This window comes from Numenius arquata, chromosome 8 (genome assembly GCF_964106895.1).
Source record: "Numenius arquata chromosome 8, bNumArq3.hap1.1, whole genome shotgun sequence".
NCBI lineage: Eukaryota > Metazoa > Chordata > Aves > Charadriiformes > Scolopacidae > Numenius > Numenius arquata.
This window is the reverse complement of record NC_133583.1, coordinates 54,425,617-54,449,382: the sequence shown is the minus strand read 5'-3', so window position 1 is coordinate 54,449,382 and position 23,766 is coordinate 54,425,617. Positions and strand designations below refer to the sequence as shown.

At 35.0% G+C, this 23,766-nt stretch overlaps 1 protein-coding gene across 1 annotated transcript in view; it reads left to right on the top strand.

The window, feature by feature from the left end:
- The first annotated feature begins 423 nt into the window (after positions 1–423).
- AGBL4 (AGBL carboxypeptidase 4) overlaps positions 424–23,766 on the top strand; it is a 948,845-nt gene continuing 925,502 nt past the window's right edge. The window contains exons 1-2 of the mRNA XM_074151806.1: positions 424–469; positions 842–964. Coding sequence (XP_074007907.1) covers positions 424–469; positions 842–964 — 169 coding nt within the window. The remainder of the gene's footprint in view (positions 470–841; positions 965–23,766) is intronic.

Sequence of the window (23,766 nt, the reverse complement as noted above, 5' to 3'; positions counted from 1 at the left end):
GAAAATGCGGAGCCAATGTCAGAAGAATGACCAGCTAGTTATATTATTGTGTATTTGTTTCACTGTATTATAATATTAATGTATAATATAATATACAAGTATTAACTTACTTTCTTGTACATTTCTCACATGAAAAACAATCACTGCGTTCTTCTATCCCTATTTGGAAACAATATTTTTGCATACTGCGATGTGTAGGACAGTATAATTTCACTGGAAGAACAAAGCTTGTAATATATGCACTACTGATACATTTTGACAAAAATCATGTGGCTGTATAGAAAAAATCTTGTTTCCTAAGCAAGCAAGGCTCAGATAATCACATGCCTCCATGAGTGTATGTCTCTCCCTACTAATAATTTTCAGATTTCAAATATGAGTGGGATTTAACAGTCTCAAAGGTTCTAAGTTTATTTAAGAGGCATGAAAATAAGCAGTGGGATAGAGGGAAAAGATCCCATTAATGCCTGTAAGTGAGGAAGATGCTTCTGAGGAGTTCAATTCTGGGGAATCTGTACAGAATATATGCTTTAGAGGGCTCCAGTCAAAGTAAGTGGATCCAGGTGAACATCAGAATTGCATGCAAGAATGTTCAGCCCAAGGACATGCATATGCAAGAAACCAGGCTGTATGGTTTGTTATGTAGAGAAGCTTTAATATATGATGCCATTATTATATCCAAATTCTTAAATAAACTTTGAAAAGAAAAGAGTTCATTTACTGGTGCATATGTTAAATGGTGGAAATTTCACGTAGAAAAGCATGGGGGAATATCCTTCTACTGTTTTTAATATTTTTTTGTTTTATGCTCATGCTTTTTTTTTTTACTTTACTGCAACAGGTATTGCCATAGGAAGTGATGATATCATAGCGGGGAATGTAAGCAAGTACACTGTTCTCCCAGCTGGTTATTGTGGACAGCTTAAAAAAGGACATCTTATATTTGATGCCTGTTTTGAAAGTGGTAAGCATTTTCAGCATCATTTTATGTTATGTAGTTGTCAATATAGGAATACTATTAACTATATCACATCTTTATAAAAAGTGTCTTAATTCTAAAGACTTGCATTAAATACTACTTAACTCACTGATTCACTTCAGAGTATGACATAAAATCAGACTGTTCAAATGTAGAAAAGGGTTGTGAAGTTTGTTATTACCTACAATGTACATTTCATCATGTCCATCTCTAACAACATATAGTATTTAAAATATGGTATTTTAAAATTCAATTTGGAAGTTTATTGGGCAGGTTAACCTCAGTAAAGTGCCAAGCCCATCCTTGCATAGATAGAAGATTTTACAAGCATGTACATGCTGTCTTTAAATACATTTCTTTGTGTTTTTTGTGGCCTAATTCTGTATTGCTGAGGTTGATGGAAGTTCTGTCTCTGATGTCAATAGAGACAGAATTCAACTTTAGGAAACTACTGCAAAGTGAAAGAGAAATTATTTTTACAAGATTTATAGTTAGCATATTAATTTAAAGAATATTTTTAATCATGTATGTTTATATGTGTGTGGAGTATGTAGGTAAATAAATGAATATATATGAATATGTAGCATTGTTTAAATTTTTGTGTTGCATATATGTGTATCTCCAGATTTTTAACTTAAATCTATTATTATTGGTTTACAGACTTACAGAGCACTGTTAAACACCATATGTACACAAGGCATTTGGCAGGATAAACTATAGTTTTCAGCGTGGTTTATATGAGAGGTTCTGGTAATGCCAAAACTGCTACAGTGTCTTGTAAAATGAGCTTTTTATGAAGAGTTACATCCCTCAGGGTAGAATACTGGCTGCCAGTTCCTGGATAAATATTAAATTGAGTTATTTAAGTCCTCTGATTACATTATGTAAAAGGTGTAAATGATACAGTGAATAATAAAGAGTATCTTATTTTTAAGGTATGGCTCTGAAGGTTCAGAAAGTAGTTATGTATTTTTAAAAATACCGTGGATGCTATTTCATAATAGTTATGGCTTTATGAATTTTTGCGGCAGAAAATGGTTTATGAAATTAATCAGTTGGCCAGACTGAGAAATTTACTTTATTGTGCTAAGCTGCTCTGCAATGAAAAGGATCAATAGCAGCCATCAAATTATTTGCGAAGTAATGTGAATCATTGCATGATGCTTTAATTCTAATTTTTGAACAATAGAATTAATTATATTTTTAAATTAAAACACTCAATTCAAAGGTACTGTTCAAACTTTATATACTTTGACAATAATAGCATGTGGTAAAGGCAGATGCTATTTGAAATACTGTGTTTATTTACATTGTAGCATGATGAGGCTGTGATGTTGCTTTGCATATTCAGACACCTCCAAAATACAAATATGAATAAAATTAATACCTTCATTTACTTTCTCATGATGACAATGTATTAGCAAGTATGATAATAATATTGCGTACACTTCATATGTAAATTCACTTTATCTTTTATATCTTTTACTACGTCAACCAAGTAATTGCTTAGAGTACCTTAACTGGTCAAAGCAAATTCCCTGATTATTGGATATTTTATGAAATTGTTATTAATGCTAAAATCTATCCCCTCCTATTATCCAAACAGTAGTATACAACATTTATACAGTAGTGTATTGATGCTCTTTGAGTACCACCTTAAAATTGGTACTAACCCATTGGAATTTCCTTTTTCAAAGAAAGGATCAGTTTTATAATCTGATCTGGAGTACCGCATCCAGCTCTGAAGTCCCCAGTACAAGAAATAAATGGAGGTGCTAGAGGAGTCCAGTGGAGGGGCACAAAAGTGGTTAGAGGACTGGAACACCTCTCCTATAAAGGAAGGGTGAGAGAACTGAGGTTGTTCAGCCCAGATAAGAGAAGGTTCCAGGCAGACCTTATTGCAGCCTTTCAGTACATAAAGGGGGCTTATAAGAAAGATGGAGAAAGACTTTTTACCAAGGCCTGTAGAGACAGGAGAAGGAGCAATGGTTTTAATCTGAAAGAGGGTAGATTTAGATTGGATATAAGGAAGAAATTTTTTACAATGAGGGTGGTGAGACACTGACTCAGGTTGCCTGGAGAAGCTGTGGATGCTCCATCATTGGAAGTGTTTAAGGACAGGCTGGATGGGGCTTTGAGCAACCTGGTCTAGTGAAAGATGTCCCTGTCCATGGCAGGGGTGATGGACTAGATGATCTTTAGGTTCTTTTCCTACCCAAACCATTCTACGATGCTGTGACTCTATGAAAACATGTCACATTAATTTTGTAATGATTCCAAGTTAGTGATATCTTATAGACAATATACCTGAAGGAAATAGGCTATTGGGAAATGATTTATAGATTTTTCTAAGACTTGTACTTCGTCTGTTATGATGATGATGTTACTAAACATGAATATGTCATTGAAATCTAAGGTCCCTCATACTTAAGAGGTATTAAAGGTTCTTTACAGTTAAAGTTTTGTAAGGATTTATTAAATCTTTAAACATAAACACAATGCAATTAAAAGCCACAATAGTTATACTATACAGTGATTATAACCTTATATCTAATGTAACTTTAGTAGAAATTTTGACACTGGCTTATATAACATTTTCACTTCAAATTATTTTGGTCTTAATGAAGCTGTGTTGGGATGGGGCAAAACTGGCTGGACAGTGGTACCCGTGGAGTATTTGTTGACGATTTACTTTCAAAATAGGAATTGTGTTAAATGTGATTCCATAAGTGGCTTTCCTCTCTTTGGCTGTATTCTGTATTTTCTTGGAAGATCTGGTTGATAGAACTGAAGGTTTCCTTCTAGACCTATTTATCAGTTACTGTGATTTTATATTGCAGAAATGGAGGTAAATACTTTTCAGAACAGAGAAAGAATATTAAACTTATAGAAAGCATGAAAAAGATTAACACATACAGAATAAGTGCTATTTAATATGCTTTCATTTTTGTAATGGCTATCATTATTGTATTAAATAGTCTTGACAAGTATGTATTTGTTTGAGACAGAGGTGTGTTTTTATGTAGCCTGAAAACCAATGTCCAGTTTGTTGTTTTGAAGTGCCTTCCTTTCAAAAAATCGTAAAAAATAGAAGTGAAATGGGCATCAGGATTTCTTTTTAGTCCACTGTGTTGCTCAGAGGCAAAATACACTATTTTTGCCTTTCCTGACAGATATTTATCTATCCTTTTCAGAGACTTTCAGTAAGGAAAGTTTCAATGAGAAAGCATCAATCCATTCTAACATTAAAATTTGCTCAATATAAGAAACATTTTCTTTCTATGTAGAAATGTTCTTACCAAAAATGCATTAATTCTTGTCCAGTCCTATAGGCACAGAAAGCAGATTATTTTTTTTTTTCTTTGACTTAATGGAAAGCTGTTATCATGTCTTTCCTTGGCCTTTCCCTCCTCAGGTTAAATAAATGCATTTTTTTAAAATAGTTCCTTAGTGGTCACATTTTCCAAATCTTCTATCGTTCTTTATTTCCTCTGGTCCTTCACTAGCTGTTCCATGCCTTTCTTGACAGGCAACGGTCCAAGGTGAACATGATACTCAGATAAGCTTGTCCCAATACTACATAGAATTTATTACATGACATGTCTTGCAATCTATTTACTTCTGCTGTGTGACAGTCCAATCTTTGTCACAATAGCATGGCACTGTTGACTTCTATAAAATTTATGATCCCTTATACTGTCCAGAACCTTTTCAGAAGTAAAGCTACCTAACCAGTTTGTAGCTTGCATTTAACTTACCCTTAATGGATATAATACTAGTGAAAGAATCATTGCTGTAAAATATCTACAGTTATTGAAAACAAAGAATGGTGGTTGAACCCTCCTCTTATAAATGACAGAGGAGTGAAGGAGAGAGGGAATTATCAACTTTACAAGTATGTTAGGAATTTGAATTTGTGTTTCTTATAACTCAACATAGTGTTCTAACTGGAATCTTCCTTGTTATCTTTATTAATATTTAAGAATGTGTACTTTTACTTTAATTTATCATTAGCATAAAAGAAACTGATGAAAATTCAGATTTCTTGCATACCACAACATAATTTTTGGATAGTGTGAAGTTTCACAAAAAACATGAGTTATTTTCAGGGAAAAATGGAAGCACAGTTATCTAGACATAGAACCAATTTAAAGGAAATAAATGTCACGTTTGAAATGTAGACATTTGGTCAGTTGTAATTCCTTTTCCTATTATTCATTAATGCATTAAATTATTAACACAGTTTCAGTTTAGCAACAATACAGTGCTGTACAAACGTTTACCTCTCATCCTATCTGTCCTGGCAAAACTGGGACTTTTGCAGAATATAGTGCTTTGGGGAAAAGGCCGTATTCACTCTTGCTATACAAAGAAGACCTTTCTGATTGAGTCAGGCTCAAATTTTTTTGTAAAACTGTTCTTCAGGGAAACTGGTATCTTATACTCAAGGCAAATTGGTGTTTCAGACATTTTATTTTGTGTGTATCTAAATGACTTTAAAGTTTAGTTTAGCCAGCTGCCCCTACTGTCTTGTGTTGGCTTAGTGTTTGTTATTTCTGATGGCATTAATTTACTCCGAAGCCTTTTCTGAGTTGTGGCTAAGATTTGTTTTTATTTGCTTAGTCATTTTTTCCTGTACCAGATGATACCTCCAGTGATGGAAAACGTACTTTTTTTTTTCTCTGGGAAGTTATGCAACTGCAGTAGTTTTGCTTCTGCATGAGGTAACAATTTTTTAATTTATTAATTTTACATGATACACACGAAGCCTTTCACATGTATTTTACAAAGTGGACAAAGAAAACATAAAGCAAATGTCTCAATCATTAAAAAGAGACCAATACTTTTATGACGCTGGCGCCAGTTCAACCCTTAGCGCAGAATGCCAGTCTAATGTTCTGGCTCTGCAAAAGGAAGGATGAATTTTGGGAATGACCCCAAAGTATGGAAACTTCCAGGATTTGATGCTTATGTAGGCTGCAAAAATGTCATTTATGTCAGGATTCAGAGAAAAGAAGTATAGCTGACAGTGGCATCACTTTTCTTCCTAGCCCAGAAGCATTGGCCAGAACACGAGTTTTATTAGAAACACAATTGCAGCTATCCTATAGCTCTGAAATGGACCATAAAACATCAGAAGCTCTTGGTCATGGATATTTTTCTTTGGTTTTGTGTAAAGGTTGAAATTTACAGGTTTGAGTTTATGCTGTCCTGTGAGAGCATTGGTGATTGACTGGATTCTCTGAGTGTGAAGCAGTTCGAGTTCAGGTTCCCTGAACACTCATCTCATATAAATCAGGAGAAACCTCAAAGATATTGGATTATTGTGTAGTCTAGAGGATGCCATCAGATGATATGGATGATTTGCTCTTTGAAATACCTCATCTTGGACTGTCTAGAGTTCATCAGCACCTATTCTAGCAGGCTACGAAGCCTGGCTTGCACTGTCAAGCATTCAGGCTATATTTCTACAACTGCTATGGAAGTGTACCTTCAAAAAGTCTGTAAGAAATGCCTTCCACTCAGCAACCATCTTCGCCACAGGGCTCATAGTGCTTTGACAGGACCAAAGCTCCTCTGAGCTCAGAATACACCCGTGCCCACAAAAATATCCACACCTTTTTTCTCATTGTGCAAAGACTGCCACAAGATGCCTTCACAGCTCCATCACAGAGTGCTTTCAAGGTGGGCTCAAAATTGCTATAGTTTTTACTTCCCTAGGCTCTTGATGTAGAGAACCAGGGTCTGGAAAACTTCTTTTGACGCTGCCAGCTGTGGCTCCACTGAAGAAAAATGCAAGGGAAATTCAAATATTGTTCCTTTTGTTTGGTATCACCTGGCTTGCAAGTCACCACGGGTCTATTGGTTGGTCACTCTGGCGTGTACATACGTTGGGATTAACCACAGAGCCTTCCGTCTTGCCTGGTAGGATGTCTTAGGGAACATGAGAGGAAGCTGGAGTTAGATGGTAGACTGATATGTTGTGAGGATGGTTAAAAAAACGAAGCTTGACAGTATCTGCTGCTTGTGGCTCAAATTGCTTGTTTTATAATTACTTTTGAGGATTGAAGGAACAGTGTTGGCTCACAGAAGTTCATAAATCTCAGTATTCATACTGTTAAATACAGGGGCTTTTTATAAGGTTTTGAAAATACATATTTTGGCTTGTTAGTCAAATAAAATGCTGTTTAAATGTTAAAAAATACTGTGTTTCTTGAAATTAGAAATGAAGCTGCCGTCTGCTTTTATTCTCATTTCAACCAAAAAGTGGAACTCCGCCAAGAGTCATTAAATCTTCTATCCTTTGGATGAATTCTTATTTTTAATGAAAAAATGTTATGATTGGGCAATTTGTGTATTGTGGTTTATGTTCAAAAGGTTGTAATTAAAGTTTTGTAAAATTTTGGATTCAGTCTCAATTACTGTAAATCTTATATTATTATGTTGACTGATTTACCCCCACCTTGCAGTAAATATGATTGCAAACATTAGTTTGTATTTTCCTACAGCAGGTTTATAAAAGTATTTTGTATTAGAAACCTGATAAAAAAATTCAGTGCTGATGGATTGCAAATGATATTAATCAGTTGGAAAGGGTTAAGATTTGCAATGTAGTAAGAAATCTCATGTGACTGAGAAGTACCCTCATATCATTTTTGTTAAGGTTTTAAATATCTTTCTATATTTCAAAAATAGGATAATGTACTTATAAAACACTTTGCACAACACTCAAAATTGCAGTAAGTGATTGTAATTCCGCTGATCTCATTGTAACCACTTACAGGCGTGAAATAGGCCATTGAGCTTTACCATGAAAGATATCTTTTGAACAAAAGCAAAGATAATATAGGATGAATTGCCCTTTGGGGGTGCCTATGTCCTAGTTGCTAAGACTTGACATGTAACTTTAGACAGCCAAAATTAGGTGAGATTAATCTTACTTGTGCTTAATAAAATACTGTAAAATTTGACTTGTGAAACTTTAGTGGAAATGGACATTTTTATTTGGAAAAAGTTTAAAAATGGAAACTAAGCCAATACAGAAGAGGATACTGTTAGCATTATGTTCAAAGAAAACCTGAAATCCACCCTAGGAAATAGTTGCATTTTGGCCATCTAATATATAGTTGTAGTATGCTTCTAGAATTGTAAAACAAGCTGATCCAGTGTGTGTTTGCATTTAGGTGAACAGAAATACTGTTCTTCACCATGATTTCAGTGCCATTACTATGAAATCCTAGAACAGGAATAAAGCAATACTGGCAAATGTAATAATGGCACATTAAAAGAAATGAAAAGTGCAAAAGCTGTTTAAAACTACTTTCTTCCAGTGTAACCACTTTTAGTAGTAGACTAAACTGTGTTTTGGAGCAAAACCTAGTTGTTATTCCAGATTTCCTATGTTATAATATTTCACGTAAAGCTAGGATTGCTAAGTCAGGTAGATTCTTTTGGCTTTCGCTTCTATGGGAATGCTCATATGCAACGTAGAAACAAAAGAAACGAAAGTCGATATACTATTTCAGTAATCAGCAATGATGTCTGTTTTCAGCCTACTTTTGTGGCATCAAGGTGTGTCTGATTAAAGAAACACTTTATTTTAGTTATTTCCTTATTTCTTGACAGTAATTTATGCTGTATTTCATATAAAGATATTAAGTGGTTATTGCAACCAGTAGGGATAATTTAACAATGTTTTCCTGTTCTGAAAATATGTTCCCAGTTCAGAGCAGTGTTATTCTATCAGAGTATCAATACCTTTGGACAGAAGGTAAGTCAGAAGTCACAAAAAAATTAAGAACAGAAGATTGATTTTAATTTTTTTTTTTTGTTTTTTAATGATGACCCTAGGCATAGATTAATGGATGTAGCATGCACAAAGTGATATCAGTTAACATATATGACATTACTCAGATGTCTCAAACTCCGGAAAAAGCATGTGAATGATTTATGGAATTGATATTAATCTCTTTCCAGTAAATGCATTACTAAAGTTACATGGGAAATTGATGTTACTGCTGTAATGCCAAATTAATTTCTTTCTTGCTAGGTCAGCATTGCAAATGGAACTAAATATTAACCTTTTAAATATCTAAACAGAACATAGTATGGAAGACATTTCTACAAATGGGGGAGTGCTTAGTGTTGATGTGATACCAGCTAACAAATACAGCATTAGTCAAGTATCTTACCTTGTGGGAAAGAGATGTTAATGACTTACAGAGCTAATGACAATGCAAGAAGAATTAGTATAATAGCATCAGTAAAGAATTAGGATGTTAATTGTAGTTAGTGTGCTGATTATAATTTTCACAGTCAGTTTATCTTCTGATTATCATGCTACCTTCTTCAAGACCTAGCCTTTCCCTCCTGCCTCGTACGGCATGTTTGCATCTCCACAGCTAGTGTACAGGCACACGTGTTGATTTGCTGTTTCACTGACCTGAGAGGGACCAGAATAAGCAACTGGAAATGGAAGAAGAAATGTCATGGATTGGATAATTGTAAGTTCAGAGCAGATTTTCAACAGCCTCTATATAAGCAACAACCAAATAGATTAGAAATCAGAAGACAACTGAGGAAGAATGTATTAGAGGTCTGTTAAATCATGATTCGTAGTCAAAATGTCAACGAATGTGAAACAGTGGTTCCCTGCCTGTTCTCTTTGTACAAAAACAAATGGCCATCAAATGAAACTAGAAGTTTATGTGCTGAAAGGAGAATGGTTCCTCACATATTGTTTAATTAAGCTGTGGAGCTTCTTCCTGCAGAACGTTGTGGATGCTAAAAGTTTACGTGTCAGGCCTTTAAGCAAAAAAAGCAACTGACCAAGGAAGAAAAATCAGTTGAGAGCTAAACTAAACACTGACACTATCTCTGACTCAGAAGGTTCATAAACTGTACATTGTAAATTGGGGTATTATAATGGGGAGATTTCATCAAATGATTGCTTTGCTCCCATGCCCTTCTCTAGGGATCCATTTCTGGCAGTTACTGGGCTAGACCTTGATTTCACCTGATAGATACATCTGGTTAAATGGCTAATCACTTTTAGTATGTATGATAATCTTTTGTTATTTTCTAGAAATAGTTTACAGGTTATAGTTTCAAGCCAAAATTAACATCATGCAAAACTCTAATTTGATCAGATAACAGGAAAGAAAATCTTACAGTTATTGTTTTCCTTCAAACTAATTTTCTTAGGAAGATAGTGGCTGAAGATGCTGTGCTAACATTAACAACAGCTGTCCAGAAACACACCGGATACAGATCCATTCTTAAGATTTCGCACTATACATTCCTGGTACTTACATTTCCACCAGACTTTCAGGTTGTGGTGGGATTTTTGTAAGCTTGCTCTTTGACAGAGAAGGGATTAAAAAAATAATCAACAACAAATACTTTATACGAAGATGTTTAAGTCATTTTTGAGAATAAGCAGAAGGATTTTTGTATATACCAGGTTCTGAGACAAATTTTCCAGTTTCCATTTTTCTGGCTCTGCTCAAAATTTTCCATCTGGAAAAATGATAAAGGGAAATACAAGAAAGAATAGCAATGTCCCTGCCAGTGTGAAGGAACATTACATTACACTGAACAAATATCCTTATCTGAATGTACAATCACTGAAATAAATGCAGCTGTGTTTATTTCAGCATAATCAGATATATTTGAATATAAAATCATTGACATAAATGCAGCTGTGTTTATTTCAAACTGCACATGTTAATATGAACATGAATGTGACATCGGTTAATCACGCATGAATGTATAGAGGTATGTATATATAGTGGCACAATAGAGGCCCGTGACTGTTGAAAGTATGAAGAAAAAAATCCAGCTGAGAGTGAGATTTACCTAAAATTTTTTATAACAGCATTGGAAGTTGCTGATGAGATGTGAAATTTTTCTCATATAAAATCCCTGGATTTGAATAAATTACTAAATAGTTACTAAACATTTACTTTGTAAGGTAACAGGTGACCTATTCTTCAGTTACTGACTAAGGAAATAATTGCTTTGAATAATTGCTTTTTAAAATAGAGAATCGTTAGTTTTCAGTGATTGGTAGGCCCAGGTCAATCACTTCTGATGGGTACAGTGCAGACCTTAACTTTACCTTAGATTTTTATCTGGTTTTGAGCATTAAAAAGAGCTGCCAACCACCCTTCCAGATTTTCATCTTGCTGGGTTCTCAAACCCAGGGAAAATGCAGTGAAGGGCAATGCCAGTGGCAAAATTTTGGCATTGTTCATTTTGTTGGGGATGCTTCTCCTTTTTCTTTCCCCAGAGTAGTTCTCTGCCTTCACTGTCCTGTTTATATCTTTAACCTCTGTCTTTTAGAATGACAGCCATTCAGAACTAGAAGAAATTGAGAAGTGTTCTTTACTCTGCTTATGCAGATGGTGCTATATGGATTATCTGAAGGAATGGCTGTACTCAGAATAAAAGACTAAGTGGCATCAGAACAGTAAATATTTTGCAGCTAAGAAGTATTGGAAAGGCTTTATTTTCATCTGGGAGAAGGTTGAAATATTCTGCTAGACTAAATAGTGGTATTTTGTTCAGGTAGTTCAATAACCTGTAATATTATCCCTGTTTTGCAGAAGACAGCAGCACAAAAGACATGGTTTTTGGCTGTCTAGCACCTTTTGTAGTAAATTTCAGCTGTGTGAAATGGGTGCAAAATGGCTGAGGAATGTTAAGAGTGCTTTGCATTAGTTTCATGCGAACCAAGTGATGAATGACATTTAGGAAATTTCATGTCTTGTGTTATGTCTACTAGATTTGATCAAATAGTGATGCTGTAAAGAATAAGGAAACAGAAAGAAAGGGACTGAAGCAGAGAAAATATATTTGAAAAGTTTGTATCGGGTCCCGCACTCAGAGGGCCGTCGGTTGTGTTGCACAGCGCTGCGGGGCTGCTGTTTCTCTGCCACTGTGTGATGTGCAACACCTGGTGCTGCTGGTTTGCTCAGTACACGGCTTGGGCAGCACTAACTGTGAGAGCAATATTTTTTTTTACTTGCTTCTCACCTCCACATAAATGAATACTTTTGCATGATCAGCTTTGGGTTTGTTTTTTTTTGTTTTGTTTTGTTTTTTTTAATGAGTTGAAGACACTGCCCAGAGAGGCTGTGGAGTCTCCATCCATGGACGTATTAAAAACCTGAGTAGATGGAATACGGAGAAACCTCCTCTTGCTGACCTTGCTCTGAGCAGGGCTGCTAGACCGGACAGTCTCTAGAGATCCTTTAGAAATCTCTTAGAAGATTACCACTTTTTTTTTTTTTTCCTTTTTTTCCTTCCCCTGAAGTTAGAATACCCATCAGATAGATTCTGTTCTTCTTGTTGTTCTCTAAATTATTTTAAAATTCTCAACGGCCTGCTGTTCCAAAGTTAACAAGCCAAATTAAGCTCTTTGCTTGTTTGAGCTGGCGCTGTGATGCAAGAAGAGACAAAACACTCAGAAATACATAATGGCCTATACTTGTGAAAGAATACTAGTTGAAAAACATACTTCAGAAGAGGTGTTTCTGCTTCAACTAAAAGTCTTTTTATTATCGGATTGATACTATCTGATTTTAGGAGAAAATGTTGTAGAATATTTTGCTCATCCTAACAGAAATTTGGATACAAGTTATTAGGTGGGAAACGCATTGTTTGGAATATATGCAGAGCTTTGTTTTGCATTTATTGATTCTTTTTAGTAACCTAATTGCCTTCTAGGTTCAGCCTTTAGCATGCTAATTTTGATTTAGTGTTTGTATTTCTGCAAACAAACTGGAAACAAACCGTGTATTATCACTGTATGTTCTTCAGACAGCTACTGGAATTCTGGGATCTACTACAATAACATAATGTGAAGGCAAATTACCATAATATATTAAGGGTTATTATTATATTCTAACAATAAAAATATGGAGTGCTAAAGTATAAATACATCTAGATGTATTTTGTATTTTCCTTTCAGCATTTTGGCGGTCAGCTTAGGAAATTATGTTCACAGGGAGTTTCAAAATGATTGACTGATAATTTTTTTGACATTGTGTTCCCTTTTTGTCTTTCTTCTTATTTGCAGTTTTTATTTACTTATATTAAGTTTCGCTTATATAATGCTTTATATATATATTTTGTATTGCTGTTACATTATAGCATGAAGTATCTTCAATGCTCTAGTGGTCATATAGATGCACATATACCTGCCCTGAGCTGACTGCCACTTGTGTAGGAGCCACCAAATTAGGTTGCACAGCAATGGTAGTGCAGCCCAAAATCTCTTGAGACTGGATAAATCCTGAGATGGTCAATTCACTCTGAGTTTTGTGCTGTTACAGGTACATTGCTGTCAGAATACCAGAGCTAGCTAATTTGTGTCTGAGCTGGATAAGGTGGTGTGTGATGATGCCCTTCCTCTTCTGAAATGCATTGTAGATGTACTTCTTACTAAACAGTAAAGTTAAGACAAGGAATGGAACAGAAATGCCATAATTAATTTATTCTTTAATCTGAAAAATAGAGGAAGATAGCAGGTTGAAATTTGACTTTTGGTTATTATTGCATGTATTTCCTTTGGTTCTTCTGTTTCAGTAGCTTCAGGACTGATCCATTCTCACTCATCCCAAACACTTGTCATCCTCTTACTTGATTATCACAATGTTATCCTGCCTGTTATTTCTTTTTCCTATCTGCGTTTTTGTAAATGTTATTGCTGAAGTATCTTCTTTTGTATGTTGAGAGAACGTTGAGCCCCACTTCTTCAGCCTGTACATTGAATGCTATATGAAATTAAACCTTGTTATCCTCATCTCTAGGACTCTCTGTTATTGGCCTTTCATTAGCATCTGTTTTGTTTTTCATTATTCCCATCTGTGTGCTCTTCTTTATCCTTTTGGATTTAGTGATCCATTTATTTCCTTCCCTCATATTTGCATTTTCATCAGTAAATTTTTTTTCCCTTTTATTTCAGTCATAGGTTCCCATTTTCACATGATTTCCTCTGCAAATATCCTTACTGTTCTTCCTTGAAAGATTTTCTTAAATCTGTCTTTCCAAAATTCTTTCTCTTTGTAAAAATTTTTTTAATGTTTTTTTTTCTTGTTTAAAGGAACTGGGATCTGGAACTGTTGTCGTGATGTTTGGTGATGATTTGTCCTTAATCACTCTGCGTATTCTTTTGGACAGGAAATGTTTCTTTCTAAAAACTTCAACTCTGCATTTTAAATCTTTTCTCAAGCACAGGGGATCTATGTTGACACATGCCAAATCTTCAGTGCTTGGTCCAGGGCAGAAATCAGTGGAAGAATTTCTGCAAAACTGTGATTTCTGTTGGCTTTGAGTCAGATCATAAGCTTGTGGAACTTTCTATGAATTAATGGTCATGTGGCAATTGGGAAAATGTTCTGTTATTCAGTGGGCCAGAAGTCAGTAAGAGTGAATGGTAGAAGAAAGACAGCTGATTAGATGGCATGAAAATAAGAATTCTGACTGATTACAATCAAGTTCAATTAAAAGTGTCTGCCCGATATGTCTGTAGTGTAGCAATCATTGTGACATCTAGACACTTGTTAAAAAGTGAATACATGACTTCCAAGACCTCTAACTTTATTTTCTCTTTCGAATATTATCTTAGTTAATAATAGCTTATGCTTATAATCTCTTACTGCAGGAGATCGCCATGTGCTTTACAAGGTGCTTTTGTTTTCATTTTATAATTCAGAAATCGGAGGCTCACAGAAGTTAAGAGCTTCAGTGTTATACAGTAGAATCACCATTTGAAGCATTTTGACATTATCTTCTTTGAAGTACACTAATTGGATTTAAGCATACACCTTTGATTACTCTTTCAAATTGAACAAAGTATGTGTCATCCTGAATCACAGTGGATAAGATGGACTTTCCTTTGTAGGGATGCTATTTTAGAGTCTGCCATGCTTCAACAGATATTAGGAATAATAGATATTATTTCAGATATAAGGTAACAATAACTGATATTATTTGAGTAATTCAGGAAAACTTAAATACTGTTAGAAAAATCATGGTAGGTTATCTCCACTGACTCAGACTAATGAAGAATGAACCAGCTGGGTAAAGAAAGAGTAGGGAGAACAAGTGTTATCTTTTGCAACCTATTCAATTTTGGTTGATTTAACCTAGATGAGGAGATAAGCAATCCTGTGTGCTTTGAGAGTACTGTAACAAGCTTTGTTAACTGATAATCATAACTGGAAGACATATGTTGAATTGTTGATTCATATGAGAAAGAAAGAATACTGAAATCAGAAAGTTGTATGACTATAATTTGATAATTGTGGTTTAGTCTTTGTTATCTATGTGGCCTCATAGTGATGGCAAATATACGCTAGCGTATTTTAACAAAATAAAATTCCAAGGTGTATGAATTAGAAAATGTGGAGAAAGTTAAGTATAGGCTGGTTAGTGCAATCCAGTGTGATTTTACTGTGGATGCTAGATTTGAAAGATACAGTTCGTGAATTATTTCAAACTTTGCAGAAAGATTTCAAGACCAAGAAAATCTGACCAAATAAAATAAACTTATTTATTATTAGTATTCTTAATTAACATGTTTTAGTCCTATGAAATAATCTTGTTTTGATGTAATAGAGCAAAAGAAAAAATTCTTAACCAATCATTACTCCATTTTTATTATCGCTTGCCAGATGATAGCAAAAAAAAAAAAAGTCCTAATATGGTTTGGGTATCATTATGTCAAACGCTTTGCAGAGGAATGTGGAGAACTCAGTTTCCTGTAAGAGTACTGGCCAGTGTAATTGTCCTGTAGTGTGATACACAGGCGGTGCTCCCTTGAAACAGACAATTTTAATGGAGTGTGTTCAGGCTAAGTAAGGTCTGTTTGTGTGTGTTCTCTTTCAAGTTGAGTTCTGGGCCTTATAAGCAGTAAGATGCAGCAAGCAAATGCATAACTAATTAGAGAGAAGGGGGGAAAAAAGAAAGACGCTAATATCCATGTGACTGTGTGATGCCTGGTTCTGCAGTGGCCAAATCCCTCAACGTGTATAGAATTGTTTTTTGTAAGTGAAGTTTTGTATGCACTTAACAAAATCAATTTGCTGATTACAAAAAGTTAGTTTTTTTGAAAAAATCAAATTATGCCTGTTTCTTGATACCCCTATTATATTCTTATGTGTAAAAGAAATATTTTTATTTATAAATTTATGTTTACAACACTCTTGCTGTCCTAGTGAACCCCCTAGGAAGCTGCCCACCTGTTCAGTCTTTTTAATTTTAACTGCAAGTCCTAAATTATGAACTATTTCCATCCTTAGAGTGGACAGTGGGGCTGCCATTTCTCTTGTGAGTCTGGGATGTTCAAAAGCAAAAGGTCCTTCTGTTGCTGACTTCCTTGCACATCAGCAGTACGACAGAAAGTCATCTTTCAGTCACGGAGGTAATGTCATTATGGTAAAAGCATGAAAATGAAGACAAAGACTATAAGTTCCCCGTTCTGAAGACTGGCTTTTGAAAAAGTGTGTCTATTTGGTTAAAACTAGTGACATATGTTAATATATCTTTTATTTAAAATTTTTCACTATTGATAGTAACATTTAAAAATTGTTCTACTAATACATTAAATATCCAAATTTTTATTTCTAAGGAAACAAATAAAAGAAGTACATGTTATAAAAGTCAAAGAGTGGAATATTATTAAAATTAGGAACCACAAATAATTACTTCTTACGGTGATAACTGTTTTGTTATGCAACTGCTTGCACAGTGTTTCATAATGTAATATATCTTTCTAATGCATTTAATAGAGGAAAAGATTTTTGTATGTCATAATGAATATGACATATAGATTCAAACTCAAAATTGAAATTAACCTTGGATGTATTTAAAGAAATAATTTTAATTAACCCTTTTATCCCATAGTTGATATTCTTTATGTGCTAAAGGACTTGTATTATTACCCCAGCAGCTTCTTATATGAGAACAAAGAATTATTTTTAAGGTTAGATTTTGGTATTAAATGACCTTGCTATGGATTTATTTATTGACAGGGTGTACTATTAGAAGTACAATACAGTATATAACAAAAGTAGTGGGTTTTGTTGTTATTTTTAATTGAAAAGGTTTGATACCTCTTTGGGTTCTTAAATACATAGAGGTAAAGTGGCATCTCTCTTTAGAAATCCAGTAAGATTAATTTTGAATAGAAATAGTGCTGCTAAATACGTGTGCATGTCACTGCTTTTGAAGACTTAAAAGCCACATTTGAACTATATAATTGACCAAGGTCACCTCATGTGCACAAGAAACAATAAATCAGCTCAACAATCACTGTATTGTGATTTAAGTACCAATGGTTTTAAAAATACTGATTCATTTTCCAGTTTTGTGAAATAACTTGTAAGAAGATTTTGTCTGTTTTGAAATGTACATTTTTCTTTTTTTTCTTTTTTTATCTGTCTTTTTGGACAAATACGGACCTAACAAACACAAACCCCATGAGAATAAATTTGGAGATACAGTCAAATAAAAGGAAATTTAATTTTAATCACTTAAATAGAATGCTAAATCAAGCTTAACAGGACATCTTGCTAGGCTAGAAACTTCTGGACATCAAAGAATTACTAGAAGAGCAGAAAAAGTCAGTATGCAATGTCATTGACTTTGACTTAATATAGGAGCATCTCTGCAGACCATGCCTTTATATAGCCCAAACCTCCCACTTAACTCACCATCCAAGGTTTTGCAAATAGCTTATTGACTCAAATATGCTTCTGACTATACCCTGCACTTCAGCCTATATATAGACTTGAGTAATATGAGAATAATTGGTCTGCTCTTGTCTCACGATTGCTTTTTTAATACAGAATAAACATTACATAGATCAAAGCACGTCAGGTGAAGACCTGCTGAAGGGTTAAGCTTATGTGCCTCCCCATTAAGAACAAACTGATATCTGTAAAATCAAGTGCTATCTCTCTTTTTTTAGCAGATGGATGGAGATCAGACCTGCAGTATGATGGAAAGACTCAGAAAGAGAAGCTGAAAACGTGTCTATGAATTGTGAGGCCATGCTCCCTCTTTCAGAAGCTCTGGGTTTCTTACTAGCCTAGCTAGAAGGAATTTACTGGCCCTTATTTCATGGATGTAGTCCTCCTCCTTCTCCATGTCTTATACCATTCCACACCTCTCTGAGTTCTCTGTCTCCCATTAATTGCCTGCTAATATAGCTGCAATATAAAGAGCTGTTTCTTTAGGATATTTCAGTTCTAGTAATTCCCAGGTTTGACAGTCAGAAAGACATTGGTTATATTGGCAGAGGTACTGGGCTTTTTTCCCACTGTAGTGGCAGCATTTGGGTAAGAAGAAATGGAGCTTAAAATAATAGTTGTATTTCATAGGACTTTTAAAGTCATAGTTTCCTCTGGGTTTTGTGTGTTGAAGATAAAGGTGAAAAGTAGCAGCAAAAGTAAGAGAGAAAGTATGAGATTTTGTTGGCATGGGAGAAAAGGGAAGATCTGAAATCCTTGGTTACAAAGGCTCTCTTTTGGTATCCTCTCTCTCTTTCATGAGGAGGTGTGAAGGAGCTGAATACTAAGGGCATGCTGAGAAGGGTCTATCTGGTATTATGAGTTATTTGACTGACTGTAGCACTTGAATTGTCCCCATCTGTATACATACTATGTAAGAATCTGGAGATGTTAGAGAGAATCAGAGAGGAAGTTTGGAGGCGTCTTTTAGAGTGTTGATTTGATGAAGCTGAAATTTTCTGTTTAAACCCATTGAAAGAGGTGTTACTTGTTTCATTTGTGCCCTGTCAAAAGAGAAATGACAGAGCAAACTGCAACCATGTAGAGGGAGGGTAAATATCACCCTCCATGGCGAGCTGCTGAGCCTCCTCGGAAGTGAGGTGCTTTCAGAGCATCTGCAAAGTGGCATGGGCAGGAGAGTGAAGGTGAGGGTGCAGCAAGCAGGGAGGATGGAGCGCTTGGAGACTGCAGAACTGTTGAGAAGTACAAGGGACAGATACAAGGTTGGCCACAGAGGTGACAGTATTTTCCAGGGGATGCAGTGGAGGCTATCTAGAATTTGTTGCAATTCTAGAAAGTTCACTGAGTAGGAAACTAAAGGCAATTGTGGGAACAGTACTACCTCCCTGCAAGGGCACAGCGGGCAGGGGAGATCTGTTTTGATTTTTATTCCTTCTTACTTAGTCATTCTGAGTTTTCTTTATTTAAAAGCCAATTAATCTAGTTTATTATATAGTAAAAAACCCCTGCTTTTTGTTTAAAAGCTTTATTGGCTTTTTGGAGTACTCACTTATAAGAAAAAGATCTAGGCAGTTCAATTTCAATAATATGTCTGACTCAGATTCTCATCCCATCCATCTTAAATCCATTTTCTTTCTTTAATCACCTGCATGCCCTCGTTACAGTTCCCAGGCTTAGTTTGCTTCTACAGTAGTTTGCAATTTGCACTTTTTAGATACCTGTATGTGTGATAGACAAGGCAAATTACACGTCTTTTGTGACTCAAGCGTGGGTGGCTGTATCTAAGAGGACACTCACTTGTGTCCTCACTACCTTTTAACCAACTTGAGAAGTTTACTGTTAGTGAACTGAAGTGTGAGACTGTATGAGGATGGAGAAAAGACATTACTCTCTTTTTATTACACTAATGCTTTTAGTCTGTTGCTTAGCAGACCAATTTTTTAATGCCTCCTAAATATGTGGAATTGAATTACTTATGATCATTTTATAATTAATGTAAGCAGAAATGTTGGGAACATATGACAGACATGTAACCACCCCCACCATCCAACCAAGTCATTACTTTGAAAGTAGTTTGGTGTTTACGTGGCTAGAGACATGACTTTAGCAGCTTGGTTCTGCAGAGAAAACACTATTAGAAAACAAAAGCTCATAAAGGATAGTTGCACATTTTAAATGTACATACCAATGTATTTGAAGGTAGAAATATATCCAAATGTCTACACATGTATGTGTACTTTATGGATATAAATATGTGTTTTCATAAGAATTCCTGTGTGTATGCATGTAGCTATTTTACAAATAACTCTCAGCTGATTAATATTTAAAATTAGCATTTAACATTAACATAATACATCGAATTGTAAAAAGTACATCTGTTCTAGAATACATATTTTCATTGCCCACTGCCTCTTTATAACAGTCTTCCCCTTGACTTCTTACCTTGCCCTCTCCTTGCCCTCCGCTCTTCCCATGTTTTAGGCATCTGCTGATGAAATCCTCACTTTTTGTTAACGTGGGGAGTAAAATAATATGTTGATGGCTTGGATTCCTGTTGGTATTCTGATGATCCCTGGGTAGAGAGAATGATGTGCTGTCACTCTCGCCATAGCTGCCCAAGGTTGAGAATTTTATTACATCTTTCAAAATATCTTTTCACTTTCATCTGAAAATGAAAATAAGCTGAATAAAATCCAGTTTGCATTTGAGCTGGGCTGCATACTCACTTAAACTTGGTTTCCTAAGGAGTTTTATCTGGTAATAGAATTTTTGTTCCTCCTTTGTGACAATTATCATATATGGCTGGGTTTTTGTTTTGTTTTGTGTTTTTTTTTTTTTTTTTCTTCACTGCCACAGTTCGAAGTGAGAGCATTAAGTTAAATTAATTTGACTTTGGTTGGGGAGCGGTAATGGTAGTACTTTAACAGCTGTTTGCTTTCCTGAATTGTCCTTGGTGCTGAAATTGCTTTTGTATCTAAACGGCGAAATGTGTTTATGGGGCTACAGAATATGGAGATAAATTTAGCCTGTCAAACAGATATTACTGGGGCTTTGTTTTTGGGTGTGTGTGTGTTGTGTTTCTGGGAGTGGATCCTGACTACAGTGCTTTAATTCCAAGCTGTGTGTGCCTTTGGACATCTTACAGGACTGTTCATGGAGCTTTTCCGTTTGATTTATGACCTTGCCTGTATGGACTTCTGATCAGATTTTATTCTCATTTAGTGCAAGAGGGGCTAATTATGAAAGTGACAAAGACTCTTTCACTGTGCTAAAGCTTTTTGAATGACAAAAAAGGGGCTTTAAATTAAAATGAACTTTAACAAGGCATTTTCACATTGAAGTGATACACACTTTACCACTGATAGAGTAATTCATTTTCAACCCTTTCTGATTCTATAAACACATTGTCTCACAAGATCAGTAATTTTTTACCTCTCAGGCTAATGAAGAGTGGATGGTAGACCAATGAATTCTCTTTTTGCAGAACTGTTTTGACATTCTTAATTTTTTCTTAAATATCAAAGAAAGGACAAAGAGCTGTGATTTTATTGCATTAATATTAATAATCATTTATCTGCCAGAAAAACATTTAAATATCACTTGACATTTGCAGAGAAAGATTAATGTTTAATTTACTACAAACATAGAAATACTTTGAAATAAAAGGAAATGCTTCTGGATTTGGCAAAATGAAAAAACCCCAACAAAATTAAGACAGACATTCAGATATAATAAAATATACTAACCATAGACAAAAACATGTTGATGCCGTCTAAAATGTCAATATTTAAATTATCACTTCTGATTGAAAAAATAACATCAACTAGATAGTTTTTTAAGGTCTAATTTAAGCTTTAACTAAACAAAGATAAATGAGGGTAAGCAGTTTTCTGTTATATCCATGTGACTACAGTTAAGAAGACCTGCTATAAATTCTATCAGTATTATAAAAATAAACCAATGTAATGTAGTTCCTTGGTATAATTATATATAGTACATTGGAGTAAAGCTGGGATATAAACAGTATTGGCATTTTATAATTATTGACTGGAGGTCAAGGAGGGCTTCCAGAACAGGCTGGTGACTGGAGGAAAGGAAAATAGCAAGACTCAGGAGTCAGAAAATTATGTAAGTGAAAACACAGGAACAAATTCCATTACCTACAGAAGGATCAAAATGCTGTATAATAAAGAGAAAAGTACGGAAATCACCTTGTTCTACAAAAGCACGTCAGACTAGGAACTACAGCAGTGGAGTAAATGAACAGTGAAGTTGTGTATCACTCTAATCTGATGAAATGGCTAAAAATGTACCTAGGCTGCATGAAAGTCTGTCCGTAAATTTTATCATGGAGATTATATTATAAGATTTCACTTCTAGGCAATGAAATAATGGGATTAATGTATTGAATGAGAATAACAGTTCTAGCCCCGAAACTGTTTTTGTGACTAGATTGATAACGGCATAGAGAACCAAATTCAGTTTCATAATAAACTAAAATAAGATTGTTTCTTCTGCAAAAGCTATGTATAGGACAGATATTATTCAGATCCAGTATTTGTGCTAAAAGTCTATCCTTACAGTACTATTCTTCAAGGAAATTCTTGTATAAGATACAGAAGGAAAGTTTTAGCTATAAAATAAGTAATTTATTAGTTAAAGAAGTTTCAGGGTCTATGTCAAAAAGCAAGATTCTTTTGTAAGACAATACCTTGAGCCTTTCCATTAATCCTTTTCTTTTTAATAAAAAAAAAAAATATTTACAGCTTTGGTGACTTTGGAGACGTCCTTGAGAATATAATTTAACTATAAGTCTCCAGACTGATTGAGGTTTCCGTTAATTAATTTTCCTCAAGTGGCAGTTTGTAGTTATACTATGGAAGGATTGCCCTGGAAAAATGGGGATTCCATGTATCAGGCACCAAACTAGGCAAAATGCAGAATTACAGCATTACCGTACAGTAATAAATCAACTAGAATAGCCTCACTTGTAGGATGAAAAAACTGGTTTGCCTTTTGCATTGCAAGAATTCTTAGGGTCTCTGCAAAGTGATGACTGTATTGAGCAGGAGGCATTACATAAATAGGGCTACTGTAATGTACTTAAGAATAAAAAATATGCAGCTTTTAACATTTTTAACCGTTTGTAATTTTTTGCTTGCACACCCATGATGTCTAGGCAGCAAGTAAATCTGAGAATGTTTTACATTAGAGGCTATAGGTAGCAACAGATTTCAATGCTGTACATTGAGCATCAGGCCCTAACAAAGTAGGTATTTAGAGATACGTTTCTCCCTCCCACACAGCAGTAATGGTACATCCCACTGTGGTTCGGTAGTTCGTATTCCCTGATCTGCCTCGGTGGTTCCTCCCGTGGTTAAGGCTGCAGACGTTGTTATAATTTATTTATTAACGTATTAATTATTTATTTAGGATAGCACCCATTATATGCTAAGTGACTTCCAAACAGAAATTTCCCCAAATGCTTTTCCTTTAAGAGCTTTGCTTTGAAAGATGTGATACACGCACAGTCGTGAGATACCCATTTTGGTAGCATGTACTTTGTTAAAGAAAGCTGAGTTTCATGACACTAATGCAAAACCTCTTTGTATTCTGATTTTCCTTTAACAAAGGTTCACTGCCGTGGATAAATAACTGTCCATCTGTCATTGGAGGCCTTTGGGGAATTGATAAAGAGGGAGTAGAGAAATCAGTAGTCTACTGTTTTTCTGGGGATTTGATGGTTTTGGAGTAGTGGGTGTGCAATGGCCATCTTAGGGCATGGGCCTCTGATTTTTAAACGTTCTTGACATTCCCTGCTAAGTTGATGCATTGCTACTTTACTGCTCCCAGTTTCTGTGTTTACATGATTTTGTGACTTTGGAGAATTTGTCCTGCAGTCTTGGGCTCTATTGATATTTTTGTAATTTGTAAGAATCTCACAGATGCAGGAGGAGTCAAGAGACTGCCTCCATTTTATTCACCCTTTCCAATTTCCCTACACAGTGAACATTGACATTTTATTCT